The 23,922-nt window shown below is 31.1% G+C and overlaps 2 protein-coding genes and 1 long non-coding RNA gene across 52 annotated transcripts; 1 reads left to right on the plus strand and 2 right to left on the minus strand.

The window, feature by feature from the left end:
* Positions 1–205: 205 nt before the first annotated feature.
* Positions 206–1,682, minus strand: LOC146905648 (uncharacterized). The gene is made up of 3 exons (XM_085728596.1): positions 1,479–1,682; positions 999–1,364; positions 206–853 (listed from the first exon to the last, which is right to left on the minus strand). The coding sequence occupies exons 1-3, from the start codon at positions 1,680–1,682 to the stop codon at positions 206–208; spliced, it is 1,218 nt and encodes a 405-aa protein (XP_085584722.1).
* Positions 1,683–5,390: 3,708 nt separating this feature from the next.
* Positions 5,391–23,781, minus strand: LOC146905649 (xyloglucan O-acetyltransferase 1-like). 50 transcript variants are annotated; one of them, XM_085730086.1, is made up of 15 exons: positions 23,431–23,781; positions 22,053–22,133; positions 16,708–16,788; positions 15,668–15,721; positions 14,132–14,212; positions 13,437–13,484; positions 12,514–12,594; positions 11,809–11,868; positions 10,869–10,949; positions 10,216–10,263; positions 9,668–9,748; positions 8,940–8,987; positions 7,994–8,074; positions 7,334–7,414; positions 5,391–7,122 (listed from the first exon to the last, which is right to left on the minus strand). In XM_085730086.1, exons 1-15 carry the CDS (start codon positions 23,609–23,611, stop codon positions 6,038–6,040), a joined length of 2,172 nt encoding a protein of 723 aa, XP_085586212.1. In that variant the 5' UTR covers positions 23,612–23,781; the 3' UTR covers positions 5,391–6,037. The 50 variants fall into 50 exon arrangements, with proteins under 50 accessions (XP_085586212.1, XP_085586211.1, XP_085586210.1 ...); XM_085730085.1 differs by having other exon boundaries at positions 11,809–11,856; positions 15,641–15,721; XM_085730084.1 differs by having other exon boundaries at positions 15,641–15,721.
* On the plus strand, positions 16,562–19,767 carry LOC146905650 (uncharacterized). The gene is made up of 2 exons (XR_015020472.1): positions 16,562–18,840; positions 19,260–19,767. It is a non-coding gene; the product is annotated as an uncharacterized LOC146905650 (long non-coding RNA).
* Positions 23,782–23,922: the final 141 nt, after the last annotated feature.

A 23,922-nucleotide genomic window follows, 5' to 3' on the forward strand; every position in this document is an offset into this window, starting at 1 on the left:
CTAAATATTCAAACATAACATAAAAATAAAATTATCTAGATGTTACAATCATCTAATGACTACACCTCTGCCACCACCCCTGCCACCCCTACCGCCCCTGCCACCCTCAACATTTTGCCTACGGCGGTAAACCTTCCCACCATGCACCTCTCTCAATACTTCCTCCAAATGTTGCTATGCCTCAGACCCGCGTTGCACCTCACCACTAGACATAACAACAATACCCATGGTCTCTGATACAGCCTAACCTTCTGCCCAGCTCCAAGAACCCATGCTCTCCATCCTCATGAATAGCAATCTCATCAATGGCCTCCGGCTCTGGTGGACTCGGCACCGGAACCTCCATGTGTGGAAGAATCATACGTGGATGAGAGACGTCATAAAACCAGTGGATGTATCCCTTTGATGTCTCCACACCATACAGTGCACGGTGACCCAACTGCTGAGGTGTTAGAGCATAATCAAGAGCACACTGAAAGCGGAGGGTGATATGACCTAAGGTTTCCTGGGGAGGTGTACTCTCACGTGGATGTCTCGGGACGGTCTGAACGTACCCAAACTGACGAAGCACCTGCTCCGGCAGATATCTCACCATGCGGTTACCATATCTGAGCCATCCAGAGTAAAGACTAACCCTCTTAAAAGGACATGCCTTGCGATGCTCATCATATGGGGCCATGATAACGCCCGTCAGATCCAGCGCATCCAGATGCCCTATGTACTCGTCAAGTGTAGACACAGCGCATTCAGCGCATCTGTGGAGCAAAGAGCATGGCGCATGGATGCATATCATCCCGATATCCACCCTACGCATCTTGATGCCTATACCCCTGAAGTGCTGATAATTCCAAGCCTGCAACAAAGACAATCACATATAAATATACAAACAATCAAAACTTACAAATGAAAAAACAAACATAATTATTAATTTATACATGCTGTAAAGACAAGTATCCTGACTGCAAGACCAATTGACAACATGGTTCAGTTCCCTATACAAGTGACATAGGCATGCAACTCCCCAAATACCACATCATCATCTCCATCGCATCGTCCCTTGAAATACTCTCGTGGGACAGAAGCATGCCATCAATGGGGAGATGCAGCAAACATGACACATCATCAAGTGTCATTGTCATCTCCCCAAACGGAAGATGGAAGCTCGAAGTTTCCTCGTGCCACCTCTCCGCAAATGCAGATAGCAGGTCATGGTCAATCTGGCTGTAGCTGGTATCGTGTAGCCAAGAAAGACTAGTGGCACTCAGCCCATCACACCACCACCGTGTAGCCATGATCAACCACTCGTCATCATGCATCGTATCAATCTTCTTCCCATTATTGATGAATTTTAAATTGGTCTGCCACTGTCAAAAATTAAAAACAAAACATTAACATTAGTTTCACAAAGGTTAACATCAGTTTCAAAAATATTAATAACAGTTTACAATCATTCGTTAAGGTATCACATTAATACGTACCACTCCCTCAGACACCTTCCTGGCCACGTGCAGGTACCTCGTCAGCAAAGTAGTGTCATGTGGGCCATTGGGATAGTCATCAAGAGGCTCAGGGTCTGGCTCCATCACACGCTTCCCCCTCCTCTGCCGCTGCTGCTGGGCATCATCCTCGACATCCTCCTCCATTGCCTCAGCATCATCCTCCACCTGATGCTCCACGTCCATCTGCTTGTAATCTGGGTCAGCCTAAGGCTCGTCCTCAACAACAACACAACGTGGCCTACTAGCCCTAGCCTGGGAGCCTGAACTACACGCTTCGCCTCCGCCGCCTCTCGACGCGCTCGACGCTCTTGCTTCTCTCTCCTAACGGATGCGTGCATAGCCTCATTATCACCCCTTATCCATACCTGTAATATGCATATTAGGGCACAACACAGCACAACAAAGGAAAAAAAATCACACAGGTTGATTCCAGATTTCATTTTCCGGATTGCAACAATCTTGTTTGGAAAACGAAATCCGGAATGCTTTAGTAAACAAGAAAAAAACAACGAAATTAACTTGCATGCATAAGGAATTGGAACTAACCTTCAATTTGATATTTGGTAAGGTTTGAAATGCAATGATTTTGAGCAAAAAAACTCCAAATTTGGACTGATTTGTACAATTCAAATTTTGGGATAAAGGATAGAGAGAGAGAGAGAGAGAGAGAGAGAGAGAGAGAGAGAGAGAGAGAGAGAGAGTGAAAAGTGAAACTGTAAAATGGGAGGGGTGAACTTCCTTTTATAGTTCGAAATTGTCCGGATTACGTAATCCGGAATGTATTTCGTATATTTCTAGATTATGTAATCTGAATGGCATGTTGGTCATTTTTACTAGGCGCGTGAGTATGACAGAAGGTGGGAGAAGTAATAGTCAAATATTATTGTGGATGTCCATTAGTCATTGGGCCAAACATTTGGTCCATTAACCCATTTCCATACTCTTGTATCTCCCTATAAATAGGGTGCATTTGTAATAGAATCTTCCATATAAGAAATACTATTTCTCTCACTTTTCTCTCTTTCTCTTCATCATCTATATTTTATAACACTTATGTTTTTTATCTTTTATGTGTCAGTTTTTTGCATATTTCTTTTTATTTTTTTTACTTTGGCAAATTTCCCACCACATTTTCTCTATTCAGTTCTCAGTTTTTCACACTTCTTTCCTTCACATTTTTGGATTCCCTCCCAACCAAACATTCATTCTTATTTTAGTTTGCAACATTTTAACTTCATCTTCATTTTACAATATCACATCTCTACAATTCACCATCTATTTAAAAATAAAGCAACATCAATATTGTCCAAAATGGAAAGAAAAAAAACCTATGGGTTTTAAAAAATTCTTCATGCAAACTAAAATATATTTTCCATCTCAACACATTTCACAAACAACTTCATTTTTTTGTCAAACAAAAACTCAATTTTTTAAAAATGGAAAAGAAAAATAAGTTATTCAGTTGAAATGAAGGTGAGAAAAACACAAGAAGGGAGAGGGGAGGAGGGATTTGAATTGTGTTGCTCTCTTTTTGAATCTCTTTTTTGTGATAATAGAGAACAGATAACGTCGAAAAATAAAGAGATAAGAAATGGCATAAAGTATTTATTCTAGTTCACCCCACAACCTGAGATTAAGTTCAACTTCCAATAATTAAATCCTGATTACAATAGTGCTAAGACAGCTTAGTCCTAGATTCTATAGCCTCAACCTAGAGGACTTTTTAATCTAAGTCCAGAGATTTACAACAATAAGTTGTTTTACAAAAGATGACAGTGTTTACACAAACTCTAAAAGCAGTAAACATATACGAAGCACAATACATTTAAAGTGTATCTCTTATAATTTTACTTTTACTGTTTCTTTAGAAAGTATATACTATTAACAATATGTATATAATTACAATAGTATATGAACAAGTTTGACTATGTATGTATGTATGTACGTGGAATTGCTCAAGTGTCGAATCCATCTTGCTTGTGTGTTTGAGCATAGGCAGTCTCTTGGTTGCATCCTTGAGCATTTGTAATCAGTTGTGAATATAGTGAAAATCCCTTGCAAGTGCAAGGGGATTGGAGTACTCCTGAATTGTAGGAGTAACCAATATAATTGTTTTGTGTCTGGTCTCACTCTCTCACTATAGACATATATATATATATATATATATATATATATATATATATATATATATATATATATATATATATATGTCTTTTAGCAAGTTACTCTATGAGCATTTGCGAAAAGACACCAACTTACTTTTATGAAGGTGTCTTTTAGCAAAGTTATAACTAAAAAGTGAAAATCACACCTTGAGGTGTGACTTGCTAAAAGACACCACCAAAGGGTGGCTTCTAGCAAAACCCATATATATATATATATATATATATATATATATATATATATATATATATATATATATATATATATATATATATATGGGATAGGATCAAATGACACCATGGTGTCAAAATTAGTTTGACACCAAATCTCATCCATTCATTACATTTAATCCAAAGGTTAAAAACTATCCCTAATATAATTCTCCTAAACCAATTTCTTCCTCTATCATCTATTTAAGAAAAAATGGAAAACATTTATGGTCATAAATTCATTATCAATCATTCTTTTTTTTTTCTGTCATTTTTTATTACTTATTTTTTTATTGAGCATTGTTATGAGTGACACGAAAAGGAAGAATATAACATGTGCAGTTTTTGTACCAAAAAAAAAAATAACATGTGCAGTTTTTAAAAAATAAAAAACTAATTTGTCCATTATGTGTGGAAATCAACGGACTACATAAACTCAGCATTTCGTCTTTTTACTGTTCGTAGCAACCATCATTTCATCTTTTTACGTTTTAATTTAATTTTTTTACAGAAGACATTGAAGCATACCGTTGTTGAGAGGTAGTTAAGCTTAAACATGGCGAGTGGTAAAACAATCTAATTAGCAGCAATTTTTTAAGAGGTAGTTAGCAACAACGGTGAAAGAAAAATAATCATTTTAGTGTTTTGATTAAATGTGTGACTTTTTAATACAATTTATTTAATTATCGGTGGTGATGGCTGATGACTGACCCAATCAAACCGTAAGTATGATTTTTTTTTAACCCTAAGCAAGAATAATAAGTGGTAAAAATGGGGGGAAAATGGAAATGATTGATAATGAATTTATGATAAAGATTTTTTTAATTAGGTGATAAAGAGAGAAATTGGTGTAGGAGAATTATATTATGGATAGTTTTTAACCTTTGGATTAAATGTAATGAATGGATGAGATTTGGTGTCAAACTAATTTTGACACCATGGTGTCATTTGATCCTATCCCTATATATATATATATATATATATATATATATATATATATATATATATATATATATATATATATATATATATATATGTATGTATGTATATGTGTTTTGCTAGAAGACAACTTTTATGAAGGTGTCTTTTAGCAAGTTATTCTATGAGCATTTGCTAAAAGACACCCTCATGGGTGGCTTCTATATATATATATATATATATATATATATATATATATATATATATATATACACACACACACACATCATTGTGTTTGTTTTACACCGCTGCTACCAGACTCTGAACAACTTCAAACTCTAACCGATGCCAAAACAATTAGAAACAATTGAAAAGGTATTGATCTAGTGATCCCCTTTTTCTTTTCTTTGCTTTGCTTTCTTCTTTTTGGTTAATATATTTTGGATAGTTATAGCACACTACTATGCTATATATATATATATATATATATATATATATATATATATATATATATATATATATATATATATATATATATATAAACAAAAAAAATATCCTTTTTTTAAAGCAAAATATAAATTAAAATAAAATGGAAAGGAAGTACAAAACTGGGGGCAAGAACCTGACCCAATAAACCACAAGCTCGAACCCAAATAGGTGATACAACAAATCAGTACACAAGTGATCATAATCAAAATAAATATAATAAATCATTCCTCGATCAAATTTAACACACGACATATGTGTATATAAGAATATCTTTTGTATTAATGTGTATATTATATTAATAGATATAATTGCGAATGATTGTCAAAAAATTTACAATGATTGATTAATCATTCACAATTATTCCTAGTAATATACTCCTTCTGTTCCAAATTGTAAGCAAAAAAAAAAAAAATCAAATCACATTTATTAAGAAAATTAAAACATAAGAATTTGAAGTATAGTTTTTTGTGTTTTCTTTGAAATATAAGGTTCACGGAAAGATGTAAAAACAAATTTCATTGGTTATTGATTATGGAGAAAATGGAAGAGAGATAAAATTGAATGTAATTTTCATTTAATTTCATGAGAATAAGCAAAACAAAAAAAAAATCTTGAAAGAAATGGCTTTAGAAAAAAACAAGATTAAATAGGATAAAAGTTTTTTTTTTTTTTTTGCTTACATTTTGGGATAATGAAGGTGAGTTTTTTTTTCCCCTTACATTTTAGGACGGAGGAAGTACACATTAACAAGAAGATATTCTAATAGTTCTTCCCCTTCTTCATCATCTCCAAAAAAATCTCATTCCAAGTATCAATAGGTCCTGGCAAGCACCAATGGGTACAATCGTTTTGTACATACTTTGGAACTTTTTTAGCAAATGGAAAAGGAAACCTATAAGCTCCTGCATGACCATCTGGTCTCAACAATGCCAATTTTGTTATATCAAGCACCTTCAAATTTAATCCAATTTGTTTAGATTTTTGCTTAGCATTTTCAGCTTCCTCTATTTCCATACTTCTTATCTTAGCTTCCATTCCTTCAAGTTTCTTCTCCTCATATCGATATGGCTTTTTCTTTGAACAAGTACCGCCCTTATCCCAAGCACCTTCAAAATGAGTAGGTGAAAATGTTCTCACAATCACATCAATTTCATTCCCTTTAACCATTTTCCTCTCAATTATGGTATTAAGGGCAATCCTTAAAGCCTTTCTCATTGGAACATAAAATCCAATATCATTATATTTCGATTTAAAATCATGACATACTGAACAACCTATAACTGAATCATTCTCATAGTAAATTGAAGGAATGTCCAAAAACCAATGACCAAATGACAACATAATCAAGTCCATTTGATCTATATGACTTGCCCACTTCTCATTTACATGATCCAAATGTATTGTATTATGGTGTGGCCCTTCCTTTCTTCTTTGATCACCCTTCACAAGAAATGGTGACCAATAGGATGTCAAGTTTGCATTGTAAGAAGGAAAATACCACCTCCCATCAGAGCCTATATGATTGATATATATAGGTTTTGAAGCAGTGGATAATAAGCAAATAAGGGACTCTAGTTGGTTCCTAGCTAAAGAGTCTCCAACAAAAACTATGTTCATGTTGCTCATGAGTTTAAGAAAAGTGTTTGGTTCAAAAACTGGAAGATCACACTCATTTGGTTTCCATCTCCAATATAGGTAGCTTGAGTCCGGTCTTCCATTGACAATGCAATTCTGACTTTCCCTGATCTCATTACATGTTGTCCCATTATACAAAGGGCCTCTCTTGTCATGAACCCAATTGCCAATTAAAAAGTCACATGATTTCTCAAGAGGTTTTTCCTTTTCTGCCAAAAATTAAAAGAATAATCAGGTCTACTAAATTGATGAATAGAAACAAGATTTTAAAAAATTGTGTAACCATAACATGGCCGAAATTCATTGGATGTTACGTCCCCTAATGTTTACTGGTAGACGTAACATCAAAGTTTTTAAAATGTGTTACCATAGTGTGACTAAAATTAATTTGATAAGAGAAGAAAGTGTTGTAACACGTACTTGGATCCTCTTTCGTGAAGTTTCCACCGGAGGTGGTCTGATGCTCATCTCCACCATTCAATTTTTTATTAGTAATTGAAACTGCATGGGGTACAAAAAAGAAAAAAATTGAAATTACACGAAGAAAATCTCGTCTATTTGTGACACTCCCAAAATATTCTTCTAAAGTATCTATATATTGACAAGGAAAAAAAGAACTTTAAATTGTACATTGAAGATTAGTTCATATTATGTATTTGTCCCCTCAAAAATATCAATCAAATTCTAACATTAACAAACTTTTTATTTCTCTATAATTTCAAATATCATAATAAATCTGCAATTAAAATATTGTACATATGATAAATTGTCATTGATATAAATTTTAAAATAAGTATTATATATGAGACAAGTTGTTAGTAAAAAAATTGAAAATATATTCATAATCGGGATAAATTATCGTTGATACATATTTTGAAATAACTACCATGCATGAGACATGTTTTCACTTATTCTAATATTCATTAAAATAATATTTATTTTTTACAATTTATATATATAATAAGATAAAGAAAACTGAAATAAATCATCCACAACAATGAGTACTTGAGCAAATCATATGTATTACCATCATATGATTGAAATTAATTTGTTAAAAGAAGAAAGTGTTGTAACACATACTTGGTTCCTCTTCCGTGGAGTTTCCACCGGAGGAGGTATGATGCCAATCTCCACCATTCAATTTTTCATTAATAATTGAAACTGCATGTGGTACAAAAAAGACAATTGTTTAGATTACAAAAGAGAAATTTTTTAATTAAGAGGATCTCTTACCGTTGTGACACTCCCAAATTTTGTTCCTATAAAGTATCTATAAATTAAGTGACACACACAATCGAAAATAAAATTTGATTTATACATAGAAGAGGTCCTCTAAAAAATATCGATCAAGATTTTAAAAAATTGTGTAACCATCTATGAAGCACAAACACTTCTAGGTTTGGCGTGTCGCGGTGTTTGACACTCTTATAACACTCGTAAGACACGTGTCGGACAAGTATCATAAACAAGTTATTTTCTAATTTACTTTGACACTCCTAGGTTCAGTGTCTGACACTCCTGGGACAACTCAAACAAATGTCTGAATTTTTTTCTCTGCTTCCACACACAGTAGATTCAAGAGTTAAAGCCTTGTGAGAAACGTTGATCAACGAGGGGTTTATAGACATTAAAGTCGATTAGAACATTTTTAATTTTTTTGGCAGTAGATAAATTAATAAAGGTCAAATACTATTATATCTTGTTATATAAATTTTTTAATGAAATAAATTGCTCAAGTTAGAGGCATATGTATGTATTTTTGATTCTAAACTTAGATAAATAAATTAATATATAGGTAGCAGTGTCGGTGTCCTATGGTTTTTACATTAGCGGCGTCAACATGTCTGTGTAAAGTGTCCATGTCAGAGTTCGTACATCATAGGTAACCATAATATGGCCGCAATTGGTTTGATGTTGTATCCCCTAATGTTTACATGTAGACGTGACATCAAAGTTTCTGACACATGTGTTAGCATATTGTAACTATAATTGATTTGATAAGAGAAGAAACTGTTGTAACACGTACTTGGATCCTCTTTCGTGAAGTTTCCACTAGAGGAGGTCTGATGCCAATCTGCACCATTCAATATTTTTTTTTTTTAATAATTGAAACTACATGTGGTACAAAAAAGACAATAATTGAGATGATTACATGGGAGAAAACTTTTATGGGAGAAAATCTCTTCTACTTGTGACACTCCCAAAATATTCTTCTAAAGTAACTGTAAAGTGACAAAACAAACAAAAAACAACTTTGATTGTTTTTTTTTGAAATATTAAAAGAATTTTGAATTGTATCCAAAGATTAGTTTATATTTTATATTTTTGTCCCCTAAAAAATATCGATCAAATTCTTATACCAACAATTTTTATAATTCTCCACAATTTTAAAGATCATTATAAATCTGAAATTTAAATATGTACATGTGACAAATTGTCATTGATATAAATTTTAATACAAGTGTTAAATATGAGACAAGTTGCTACTAAAAAAAATTCAAAAAAATTATCATACTCGGGATAAGTTATCGTTGATACATATTTTAAAATAACTATTATGCATGATACATGATTTCACTGATAGTGATATTCATTGAATTAATATTTATTTTTTTTACATTTTATACAAATAAGATAAGATATACAAAACTGAAATAAATCAACCACAACAACGGGTACCCATGCATGAAATACGTGTTACCATAATATGATTGAAATTAATTTGATAAGAGAATAAAATGTTATAAGACGTACTTGGATTCTCTTCCGTAAAGTTTCCACCGGTAGAGGTATGATGTTGATCTCCACCAATCAATATTTCATTAATAATTGAAACTGTTTGTGGTACAAAAAAGATATTAGTTTACATTACACTATAGTAATTTTTTACTAGAGAGGATGTCTTGCTGTTGTGACACTCCAAAATTTTCTTCCTATAAAGTATCTATAAGTTAAGTGACACACACAAACAAAAAAGAAATTTGAATTGTACAAAGAAGAGGTCCCCTAAAAAATATCGATCAAGATTTAGAAAAATTGTGTAACCTTCTATGAAGCACATACACTTCTAGGTACGGTATCTGATACTCCTATGACACTTGTACGACACGTGTCAGACAAGTATTTAAATAAGTTATTTTCTTCTTTGCTTCAATATTCCTTGGTTCAGTGTCTGACACTTATATGAGGTGTGTAGGACAACTCAAACAGATGTATGGATTTTTTTCTCTTCTTCCACACAAAGTATATTCAAGAGTTAAAACCGCGTTTTTAATAGAAGAAGAAAGTATTGTAACACGTACTTGGATCTTCTTTCGTGAAGTTTCCTCCAATGGAGGTCTGACGCCCATCTGCACCATTGAATTTAGTAATTTTTATTTTATGGGAGAAAATCTCTTATAATTGTGACACTCCCAAAATTTTCTTCTAAAGTATATATAAAGTGACAAGACAAACAAAAACAACTTTGAATTATTATTTTTGAATAGAAAAAGAACTTTGAATTGTACATAAAAGATAAGTTAATATTTTATATTTTTGTCCCCTCTAAAATATCGGTCAAATTCTTATACCAACAATTTATAATTCTCCATATTTTGAAGATCATTATCAATCTGGAATTTAAATATTGTACATGTGATAAATTTTCATTGATTTAAATTTTAAAACAAGTATTAAATATGAGACAAGTTGTTACTGAAAAAAATTGTAAAAATTATCATACTAGGGATAAGTTATCGTTGATACATATTTTAAATAACTATTATACATGATACATGATTTCACTGATACTGATATTCATTGAATTAATATTTTTGTAATTTATATAAATAAGATAAGATATGCAAAACTGAAATATATCATCCACAACAACGGGTATCCGTGCTTGAAATATGTGTTACCATAATATGATTGAAATTAATTTGATAAAAGAATAAAATGTTGTAACACATACTTGGATTCTCTTCCGTAAAGTTTCCACCGGTAGAGGTATGATGTTGATCTCCACCATTCAATATTTCATTAATAATTGAAACTGCATGTGGTACAAAAAAGATATTAGTTTAGATTTCACTATAGTAATTTTTTACTAGAGAGGATCTCTTGTTGTTGTGACTCCAAAATTTTCTTCCTATAAAGTATATCTATAAGTGACACACACAAACAAAAAAGAAATTTGAATTGTACAAAGAAGAGGTCCCCTAAAAAATATCGATCAAGATTTAAAAAAAAAAGTGTAACTTTGTATGAAGCACATACACTTCTAGGTACGGTATCCGATACTCCTATGACACTTGTACGACATGTGTCGGAAAAGTATCCAAATAAGTTATTTTCTTCTTTACTTCAATATTCCTAGGTTCTGCGTCTGACACTTATATGAGGTGCGTCGGACAACTCAAACAAATGTTTGGATTTTTTTTCTCTGCTTCCACACAAAGTATATTCAAGAGTTAAAGCCTTGTGAGAAATGTTTATCAACGAGGGGTTATAGACATTAAAGTTGATTACAACGTTTTTAAATTTTATGACAGTAGATAAATTAATAATGGTCAAATATTATTATATCTTGTTATATAAATTTATGAATGAAATAAATTGTTCAAGTTAAAGGCATATGTATGTATTTTGCTTCTCAATTAAGATAAATAAATTATTATATAGGTAGAAGTGTTAGTGTGCTATGTTTTATACAATAGCGGTGCAACATGTCTGTGTAATGTGTACATGTCAGAGTTCGTACATCATAGGTAACCATAACATGGCCACAATTGATTTGATGTTGTATCCCCTAATGTTTACATGTAGACTTGACATCAAAGTTTCTGACATATTTGTTACCATATTGTGACTAAAATTGATTTGATAAGAAAAGAAAGTTTTGTAACACGTACTTGGATCCTCTTTCGTGAAGTTTCCTCCAAAGGAGGTTTGATGCCCATCTGCACCATTAACTATTTTATTTTAATAATTGAATCTACATGTGGTACAAAAAGAATAATAATTGAGATTACAAGGGAGAAAACTTTTATGGGAGAAAATCTCTTCTAGTTGTGACACTCCCAAAATTTTCTACTAAAGTAACTATAAAGTGATAAAACAAACAAAAAAAAAACATTGAATTATTATTTTTGGATAGAAAAAGAACTTTCAATTGTACATAAAAGATTAGTTTATATTTTATATTTTTGTCCCCTCAAAAATATCGATCAAATTCTTATACCAACATTTAAATTTATAATTCTCTATAATTTTGAAGATCATTATCAATCTAAAATTTAAATATTGTACATGTGACAAATTTTCTTTGATATAAATTTTAAAACAAGTATTAAATACGAGACAAGTTGTTACTAAAAAAAAATTGTAAAAATTATCATACTCGGGATAAGTTAGTAACTATTATGCATGATACATGATTTCACTGATATTGATAATCATTGAATAATATTAATTTTGTACAATTTATTTAAATAAGATAAGATATACAAAACTGAAATAAATCATCCACAACAACGGATACCCCATGCTTGAAATATGTGTTACCATAATATGATTAAAATTAATTTGATAAGAGAATAAAATGCTGTAACACGTACTTGTATTCTCTTCCGTAAAGTTTCCACTGGTAGAGGTATGATGTTGATCTCCACCATTCAATATTTCATTAATAATTGAAACTGCATGTGGTGTAAAAAACATATTAGTTTAGATTACACTATAGTAATTTTTTACTAGAGAGGATTTCTTGCTGTTGTGACACTCCAAAATTTTCTTGCCATAAAGTATCTATAAGTTAGGTGACGCACACAAACAAAAAGAAATTTGAATTGTACAAGGAAGAGGTCCCCTAAAAAATATCGAACAAGATTTAATTTTTTTTTTTGTAACCTTCTATGAAGCACATACACTTCTAGGTATGATATCTGATACTCCTAAGACACTTGTACGACAATTGTCGGACAAGTATCCAAATAAGTTATTTTCTTATTTACTTCAGTATTCCTAGGTTCGGTGTCTGACGCTTATATGAGGTGTGGCGGACAACTCAAACAAATGTCTGAATTTTTTTCTCTGCTTACACACAAAGTATATTCAAGAGTTAAAGCCTTGTGAGAAATGTTGATCAACGATGGGTTATAGGAGTTAAAGTTGATTACAACGTTTTTAAATTTTATGACAATAGATAAATTAATAATGGTCAAATATTATTATATCTTTTTTATATAAATAGCTCAAGTTAGAGGCATATGTATATATTTTGCTTCTCAATTTAGATAAATAAATTATTATATAGGTAGCAGTGTTGGTGTCCTATGTTTTATACATTAGCGATGTCAACATGTCTGTGTAAAGTGTCCATGTCAGAGTTTGTACATCATAACCATAACATGGCCACAATTGATTTGATGTTGTACCCCCTAATGTTTACATGTAGACGCGACATCAAAGTTTCTGATATATGTGTTACCATATTGAGACTAAAATTGATTTGAAGAGAAGAAAGTGTTGTAACACATACTTGGATCCTCTTTCGTGAAGTTTCCACCAAAGGAGGTCTGACGCTCATCTGCACCATTCAATATTTTTTTTTTTAATAATTGAAACTACATGTTGTACAAAAAAGGCAGTAAGGGAAAAAAACTTTTATGGGAGAAAATGTGACACTCCCAAAATTTTCTTCTAAAGTAACTATAAAGTGACAAAACAAACAAAAAAACAACTTTGAATTATTGTTTTAGAATTGAAAAAAGAACTTTGAATTGTACATAAAAGATTAGTATATATTTTATATTTTTGCCCCCACAAAACTATCGATCAAATTCTTATATCAACAATTTATATTTCTCCATAATTTTGAAGATCATTATCAATCTGGAATTTAAATATTGTACATGTGACAAATTATCATTGATATAAATTTTAAATTAAGTATTAAATACGAGACAAGTTGTTAATGAAAAAAATTGTAAAAATTATCATACTCAGGATAATTTATCGTTGATACATATATTAAAATAAGTATTATGCATGATACAACTTATCACTGATACTGATATTCATTGAATTAATATTTATTTTTTTACAATTTATATAAATAAATAAGATATACAAAACTTAAATAAATCATCCACAACGATGAGTATCCGTGCTTGAAATATACCATAATATGATTGAAATTAATTTGATAAGAGAAGAAAATGTTGTTACACGTACTTGGATTCTCTACCGTAAAGTTTCCATCGGTAGAGGTATGATGTTGATATCCACCATTCAATATTTCATTAATAATTGAAACTGCATGTGATACAAAAAAGATATTAGTTTAGATTACACTATAGAAATTTTTTACTAGAGAGGATCTCTTACCATTGTGACACTCCCAAATTTTCTTCCTATAAAGTATCTATAAATTAGGTGACACTCACAAACAAAAAAGGAATTTGAATTGTACATAGAAGATGTCCCCTAAAAAATTACGATCAAGATTTTAAAAAATTGTGCAACCTTTTATGAAGCACATACACTTCTAGGTTCGGTATCCGACACTCCTATGACACTTTTTACGACACGTGTCAAACAAGTATTCTAAATAAGTTATTTTCTTCTTTACTCCGACAGTCCTAGGTTCGGTGTCTGACACATATATGAAGTTTGTCGGACAAGTCAAACAAATGTCTGAATTTGTTTCTCTGCTTCCACACACAGTAGATTCAAGAGTTAAAGATGTGTGAGAAAATGTTTATCGACGAGGGGTTAGAGACATTAAAGTTGATTACACGATTTTTAATATTTTTGATAGTAGATAAATAAATAAAGTTTAAATATTGTTGTATCTTGTTATAGAATTTTTTAATGAAATAAATTGCTCAAATTAGATGCATATGTATGCATTTTGCTTCTCAATTTAGAAAAATAAACTAATATATTGGTAGCAGTGTCGGTGTCCTATGTTTTTTACATTAGCTATGTCAACGTGTCAGTGTAAAGTGTTGTAACTCGTACTTGGATTCTCTTTCGTGAAGTTTCCATCGGAGGAAGTCTGGCACCCATCCGCACAATTAATTTTTTTTAATAATTGAAACTACATGTGGTACAAAACAGACAATAATTGAAATTATACCGGAGACAACTTTTATGGGAGAAAATCTCTTCTAGTTGTGACACTCCCAAAATTTTCTTCTAAATATCTATAAAGTGATAAAACAAACAAAAAACAACTTTGAATTTGTTTTTAAATGGAAAAAGAACTTTGAATTGTACATATATAAGATTAGTTTGTATTATATAATTTTGTCCCCTCAAAAATATTGATCAAATTCTAATACTAACAATTTTTATAATTCTCTATAATTTTAAAGATTATTATAAATCTGTAATTTAAATATTTTACATGTGACAAATTATCAATGATATAAATTTTAAAACAAGTGTTAGATACGAGACAAGTTGTTACAGAAAAACAAATTGAAAAAATTATAATACTCGGGATAAGTTATTGTTGATACATATTTTAAAATAACTATTATGCATGATACATGTTTTCACCTATACTGATATTCATTGAATTAATATTTATTTTTTACAATTTATATATATAAGATAAGATATAGAAAACTGAAATAAATCATCTACAACAACGGGTACTACCCGTGCATGAAATATGTGTTACCATAATATGATGAAAATTAATTTGATAAGAGAAGAAAGTGTTGTAACACGTACTTGGATCCTCTTCCGTGAAGTTTCTACCTGGGGAGGTATGATGTCCATCTCCACCATTCAATTTTTCATTAATAATTGAAACTACAAGTGGTAAAAAAAAGACAAATATTAAGATTACACGGGAAAAAAATCTTTTATGGGAGAAAATCTCTTCTAGTTGTGAGACACTCAAAATTTTCTTCTAAAGTATCTATAAAATGAGAAAACAAACAAAAACAACTCTGAACTTTTTTTAAAAAAAATAGAAAAAGAACTTTGAATTGTAGAAGATTAGTTTATATTATATATTTTTGTCCCCACTACAATATCGATCAAATTCTTACACTAACAATTTTTATAATTCTCTATAATTTTAAAAATCATTATAAATTTGTAATTTAAATATTGATCATGTGACAAATTGTCCTTGATATAATCTTTAAAACAAGTGTTTAATACGAGACAAGTTGTTACAGAAAAGAAAATTGAAAAAATTATTATACTCGGGATAAGTTATCGTTGACACATATTTTAAAGGCCATTTGATTTTTCATCCCTAAGCATACTAATCCTCCCATTTTGCCCCTGTAAAAGTTAATCATTTGAAAATTCGTCCCTCAGCAGAGATAATCACTCATATGCACACAAAATGACCAAAATGCCCTTAGTTGATGAAGGAGGGTATTTTGGTCCTTTTCTGTTTAACTAGAGCAAATAAGGGCATTTTGGTCATTTCGCGTGACGTGACAATTATTAACTCTGATGAGGGACGAATTTTCAAACGATTAACTTTTACAGGGGCAAAATGGGAGGATTAGTAAGCTCAGGGATGAAAAATCAAATGGCCTATAATTGCAGGGATGAAATGCATATTTTACCCTATTTTAAAATAACTATTATGCATGATACATGTTTTCACTGATACTAGTATTAACTGAATTAATATTTATTTTTTACAATTTATATATAAAAGATATACAAAACTGAAATAAATCATCCACAACAACGAGTACCCGTGCTTAAAATATGTATTATTATAATATCATTGCAATTAATTTGATAAGTGAAGAAAGTGTTGTAACACATACTTGGATCCTCTTCTGTGAAGTTTCCACCAGAGGAGGTATGATGCCCATCTCCACCATTCAATTTTTCATTAATAATTGAAACTGCATGTGGTACAAAAAAGAAAATAGTTTAGACTACACAATAGAAATTTTTTTACCGGAGAGGATTTCTTACCGTTGTGACACTCAGAAATTTGCTTCCTATAAAGTATCTATAAATTAAGTGACACACACAAACAAAATTAAAATTTGAATTGTACATAGAAGATGTCCCCAAAAAAATATCAATCAAGATTTTGAAATATTGTGTAATTATCTATGAAGCGCGGACTTAATAAATAGGTAGAAGTGTCGGTGTCTTATGTCTTTTACATTAATGGTGTCAACGTGTGTATGTTAGTGTCGCGTCAGGTGTCCATGATGGAGTTTGTACTTCATTGGTAACCATAACATGGTCGCAATTTATTTGATTTTGTGTCTCCTAATGTTTACTTATATACACGTGACATCAAAGTTTTTGACATGTGTTACCATAGTATGACTAAAATTGATACCATAGTATGACTAAAATTGATTTGATAAGAGAAGAAAGTGTTGTAACATATACATAGATCCTCTTTGGTGAAGTTTCCATCGGAGGAGGTCCGATGCCCATCTCCACCATTCAATTTTCTTTCAATAATTTAAAGTGCATGTGGTGCAAAAATGACAATAGTTGAGATTACACGGGAGAAAACTTTTACTCAAAATATTCTTCTAAAGTATTAATAAAGTGAGACACACAAACAAAAAACAACTTTGAATTGTACATAGAAGTGGCCTCCTCAAAAATATCGATCAAATTCAAACACTAACAACTTTTATAATTCTCTATAATTTCAAAAATCACAATAAATCAGCAAAATTTAAAACCCATGATATAAACATAGAAGATGGAATTTCCAAGACACTAGCAAAGTAACATTGCTTTAACTTACCTTTTGTTAAATGAGGGGAAGTAGAAAGTGAAGATTGGTGAGTAATGGTAGTGAAAAATGGAGAAAATGAGTGGACGTAAAAGTATAGGCAAACTAGAGTTAAAGGTAGCAGAGAATAGAAAGTGGAAGGCACAAATGTTTTGGTGAGTTTTTCTTTGAATGTATTTGTATTTGTTATCATCTTTCAAAGCATTTTCTTATTGTCGGTTTTGGCTTTGTTCTATAGTTCTATAGTTTGCATAAGGTGGAGCATTGAAACTACTTCAGTCTTCATGCTTAGAGTAGGATGCATTTCTGGTTTGTATTTTTTTATTAGTTTTTAAGAAAGTGAGGCAGTATTATATATGAGGTTCTAAATGGTTATCATCTTCTATCAAACCGTTATCTTTTCAGTTTTTCTGTGGCTACTTTGGCTTATCCTTTCAGATATGGAGCTGTATGTTGTTTATCTTTAGCTTTGTTGGTTTGTTTTGGTGGGTTATATTCTTCCCAACCTTTTGTGAAGCTGGCTGTAATGATTTTACACTCAGTATGTCTTATGCTATGTCTTATGCTCTGTGTTGATAAAAATATCTTTACTTCTCCAAATAATTTTTTTTTAAACTAATATCTATTTTTCAGGCAAAACGTGTTAATTGAAAATCATCTTTTTTAGGAAAAAATAACATTATTGATTCTATTCTTTTTTTAAACAGAAAAAAACAAAAAAAAAATGGCAATTGGCTGTAATGAGGAATTAACAAGACAGTTACCATTTATATTATTTGTCCACATAAGACATAGCAGAGGATTCGTGGCCATTCATATCCTGTATCATCCTCGTGTTTGGTTTCACCCAATCATTTTATTTTATACTTGCTCATTTTTAAATTATAAGTCACCCACATAAGACATAGCATAGGGTTCTTGGCCCTTCATGTCATGTATCCTCGAGTTTGGTTTCATTCAATCATTTTATTTTAAGGTCATGCTAACATGTCTACGGATTTGGTGCAAGTTCCGGCCCCAGATAGTTTGATGATGACAGCACAGGAAGACATTCACAGTAATTCGAGAATTCAGCAAGACATGGAGTTATGGCGCCGTATTCGTGATTATGATAAAAAGTCAGCTGAAATGCCATTCATCCCAGTTTTAACCAATAAACAAAAGCAACACTTGAAGAAGACTAATGTTGGTAAGCCACCGTACAACACCCACTCTAGGGGTGATACCTCTCCAACTAATCAATGATTGTTTTGTATTGGAATGTCTGCGGCTTCGGTAACTCGGACAATGCATAATATATACAAGGTCCGGGGTTCAAACCCCGGCCACCACCAAAAAAACTCGGACATGAAAATTGCCTTAAAAAAAGAATTTATAAGCATGTGCTATGTTTTTTTTTGGCTGAACCTATGATTAATTTTGTGCACGTTCCTTCTTGGTATTGACATGGTATTGGGGTCACGAAATTTTGTTCTAATGATAGAGGAAATTTGTTGTCGAGCCTTTGAGCTCTTTGGGGCTCGTTGGTGCCAGTTTTGCTTCGAAACCATTGAGATATTGCTTGTTCTCTTGGAATTCGGATTATTTCCTCTCATATTTTCTGTCAAGGTAATTGCTGTGCGGATAAGTTTGCTAATTTGGGCCACTCGGTTCATGGGGCGGTGTGGTTGTCGGTTCTACCTCCTGACTTGCAGGAGGAGTTTTATTTGGACTGTTGTGGTATGCCTCGTTATAGGTTTCCTTAGGCAGTTGTTTTCTTTCTGTTTTCGTATTTTCTTATGTTTTTTTTCTAAGGGTTTTGGTCTAGTCCCCCTTGTATCTTTTTCCTTTTTTTTTTTTTAATAATATTTTGAGTTTGGCGGTAGAGGATGAGGGTTCATCGGGGTGCCAACCTAGTTGGGATGTCGTTGATTCCCCTTGATGCCTGTCCTTTCTCCTGGTTTAGCGAAAAAAACTTGTGCTTTTTGGGCACATGTTATGGAATCCAAAAGTGGAAATATTCTCTCAAGTTTTGTGCATTCTATTTATTACAAATTCAAAAAATTAAATTCAGCGTAAACATTCCAACAAAAAAAATACTATATTTGATTCATTAATTTATGCCTTAAGGGCACAAGTTAACTTTTCCCTCTATTTTATACTTTTTCGGTTTTAAATTATACTCCATCCGTCCCTATTTATAGAAGTTAACAAAAAAGTTTTGTCCTTAAATTTAAAATCATATATAAATTCCTAGATGGATTGATTACTCTTTTTCCAAATATACACTCCTTATTAATACTATCAATTTGTTTTGGCATATGAAAAGTTAACATTAAATAGATATTTAATTAAGGGTAATCTAGTAATAGTCATATAAATTTGAGACAAATTTACTACTCCAACAACTTTTTTTAATATCCGTGATTTTTGTTAACTACTTCAATAAAAAGGGACGGAGTGAGTAAATCACTTTAGGAAAAAAAAATTGTCTTAAATTATAAGTTGCTTTACAATATCAATGAAACGTTAAGGTAATTTTTTTTATTATACACCTAACTATTTATTACTTTTTTTTCTCCAATTCTTTAATTTTTCTTCCTCTCATATTGCTTATAAAAGACAATTTTGTAAAACAACTCATAATATCTTTTTCTCATACAAAATCACTTAGATTTTTTGATGCGTGTGAAATGGCCAAAATAACTAATAATTTGGAACATAATGAGTATCATATTTCTGTATTAATTTAGTTTAAAAATTAAAATAAATTCAAAATTAAAAAAATTGTCTATTAGATATCAATATCTAAACAAATACAAGTTAGATTATAATTTACCTCATTTTTCCCTTAAACAAAAAAAGAATTTACCTCATTTTTAAGCTTCTTTATAAAATTAATAGTCTTTTTTTTTATAAAAAAATGATTAATAGACTTTTTACTATTAGCATCATTAACAGTGTGAACTAAATTACTTATTGTGGGACTAAATTATCATGTAGGATTTAATATAGTTGATTCAAGTAGTTTTATTTTAGTGGTTGTTGTTTATAAAGAACCCAAACTTAAACTCCACATGTTTTGTACCCAAAAAAAAAAAAATAATAACTCCACATGTTTGTATTTTTTATTTGTAATTAATTTTTTTGAAGAAATATTTGTAATTAATTTTGATTTAAATTTAATATTAATTTTCACTATTTTAATTGAAGTTCATAAAAATATTAATTATTAAAGTTGTAGAAAAATTATTTTAATAAATTTTACTTTAACAATTTGTAAAAAAAATAATAACTCCTAAAAAAGTTGTAAAAAATAATAAATATATGATATTCCCTTAAAAAAAAAAAAATATAAATATATAATCCTTGGTTCAAAATGAAAAATGATACAGTATTCCAGAATTATAACCGTTTTAATAATGATATTAATTATGATCGTTGGTGAAAAGAAAAAAGAAATTGGACTATTCTAGAGAGAAAAGTTAGAGAGAAGAGAGATCATGGATTTTGGCTTCTCCGCTCATGGCAATCCCCCACTCTAACAGACCAAAAAACCCCGTGATCTTCACAAAGCCTCTACCCCCAAACCGTCCTTTCGAGAAAAACTTTCGGGATCTACCCAACAGATCCCTCCTAGGGAAAAATAAGATTTGTTAGAGAAGAAACTTGTTTGCATTGAACTTGAAGATGGTAATCGTCTTCCTCCTAAAGTCCATTTGGAGTCAATTGTATTTCAGGAATTATGTACCCCTGAAAGATGTTCTTGGGGTGAAACTTTTAGGAAAAACTTTGGGCTATAACACCAATGAGGAACGCCTCCAAAAAATCACTTCTAGTTGTGACACTCCCAAAAGTTTATTCCAAAGTATCTATAAAGTGACAAAAAAAAATACTTTGATTTTTATTTTTGACATAGAAGAAGAATTTGAATTGTAGATAGAAGATTAGTTTATATTATATATTTGTCCCCTTAAAAATATCGATCAAATTTTAAAACTAACAATTTTTATAATTCTCTATAATTTCAAAGATCATAATAAACTTATAATTTAAATATTGTACATGTGACAAAATGTCGTTGATATAAATTTTAAAACAAGTGTTATATACGAGACAAGTTTTTATTGGAAAAACAAGGAAAAAATTATCATACTCGAGATAAGTTACCATTAATACATATTTTAAAATAACTATTATGCATGAGACATGTTTTCACTGATACTAATATTCATTGAATTAATATATATATATATATATATATATATATATATATATATATATATATATATATATATATATAAAAGATATACAAAACTGAAATAAATCATCCACAACAACGGGTACCCGTGCTTGAAATATGTGTTACCATAATATGTCTGAAATTAATTTAATAAGAGAAGAAAGTGTTGTAACACATACTTGGATCCTCTTCCGTGAAGTTTCCACCGGAGGAGGTATGATGCTCATCTCCACCATTCAATTCTTCATTAATAATTGAAACTGCATGTGGTATAAAAATGACAATAGTTTAGACTACACAATAGAATTTTTTTACCGTAGTGGATCTCTTACCGTTGTGACACTCCCAAATTTTCTTCCTATAAAGTATCTATGAATTAAGTGGCACACACAAACAAAAATGTAATTTGAATTGTACATAGAAGAGGTCCCCTAAAAGATATCGATCATGATTTTAAAAAATTGTGTAACCATCTATGAAGCACGAACACTTTTAGGGTTACGCATGTCGCGATGTCCAAAACTCATATGACACTCGTACGACACATGACAGACAAGTGTTCTAAATAAGTTATTTTCTTCTTTACTTTGACACTCTTAGGATCTGTGTTTGACATCTATATAACACTTATCTGAGGTGTGTCAGACAACTCAAAAAAATGTCTTAATTTTTCTCTCTTCTTCCACGCACAGTAGATTCAAGAGTTAAAGATGTGTGAGAAATGTTGATCAATGAAGGGTTATAGACATTAAAGATGATTACAACATTTTGAATTTTTTTGATAGTAGATAAATAAATAAAGCTCAAATGTTATTGTATCTTGTCATAAAACTTTTTGAATGATATAAATTGCTCAAGTTAGATGCTTATGTATGTATTTTGCTTCTCAATTTCGATAAATAAATTAATATATAGGTAGAGGTGTCGGTGTCCTATGTTTTTTACAGTAGCGGTGTCAGCATGTCTGTGTCAATGTCGTGGCAGATGTCCATGTCGGACTTTGTACTTCGTAGGTAACCATAACATGGCCGCAATTGATTTGATGTTGTGTCCCCTAATGTTTAGGTTGTAGACGTGACATCAAAGTTTTTGACATATGTATTACCATAGTATGACTAAAATTGATTTGATAAGAGAAGAAAGTGTTGTAACACGTATTTAAATCCTCTTCCGTGAAGTTTCCACCGAAGGAGGTCCGATGCCCATCTCCACCATTCAATTTTTTTTAATAATTAAAATGCTTGTGGTACAAAAAAAAAGACAATAGTTGAGATTACACGGGAGAAAACTTTTATGGGAGAAGATTCCTTCAGGTTGTGACACTCTTAAAATTTACTTCTAAAGTATCTATAAAGTGAGACACAAACAAAAAACAACTTTGAATTGTACATAGAAGTTCCCCCATCAAAAATATCGATCAAATTCTAACACTAACAATTATTATAATACACTATAATTTCAAAGATCACAATAAATTTTCAATTTAAAACCTATGATATAAACATAGAAGATGGAATTCACTATACACTAGCAAAGTTACAGTGCTAGTTAATTTACCTTTTGTTAAAGGAGGGGAAATAGAAAGTGAAGATTGGTGAGTGATGGGAGTGTAAAATGGAGTAAATGAGGAGAAGTAAAAGTATAGGCAAATTAGAGCTAAAGGTAGCAGAGAATAGAAAGTGGAAGGCACAAATGTTTTGGTGAGTTTTTCTTTGAATGTCTTTGTAATTGTTATCATCTTTCAAAGTATTTTCTTATTCTTGGTTTTGGCTTTGTTGTACGTTACTTGCTGATAATATATATCCTTGGAGCTGGTGGTGTTTTTGTGCTATAGTTCTGAAGTTGGCATAGGGTTGAGCATTGAAACTACTTCAGTCTTCATGCTTAGAGTGGGATGCATTTCTGGTTATCTTATTCAGTGAGGCAGTGTTATATGAGGCAATGTGTATACTTTGTAGGTCTGTGGTTCTAAATGGTTATCATCTTGTATCAAACCGTTATCTCAATTATTAAGTTTTTCTGTGGCTACATTGTAGTTATAGTGTAGTC

This window comes from Medicago sativa, chromosome 7, assembly GCF_051527215.1.
Source record: "Medicago sativa cultivar Bolivia chromosome 7, Bolivia_mono, whole genome shotgun sequence".
Classification (NCBI taxonomy): domain Eukaryota; kingdom Viridiplantae; phylum Streptophyta; class Magnoliopsida; order Fabales; family Fabaceae; genus Medicago; species Medicago sativa.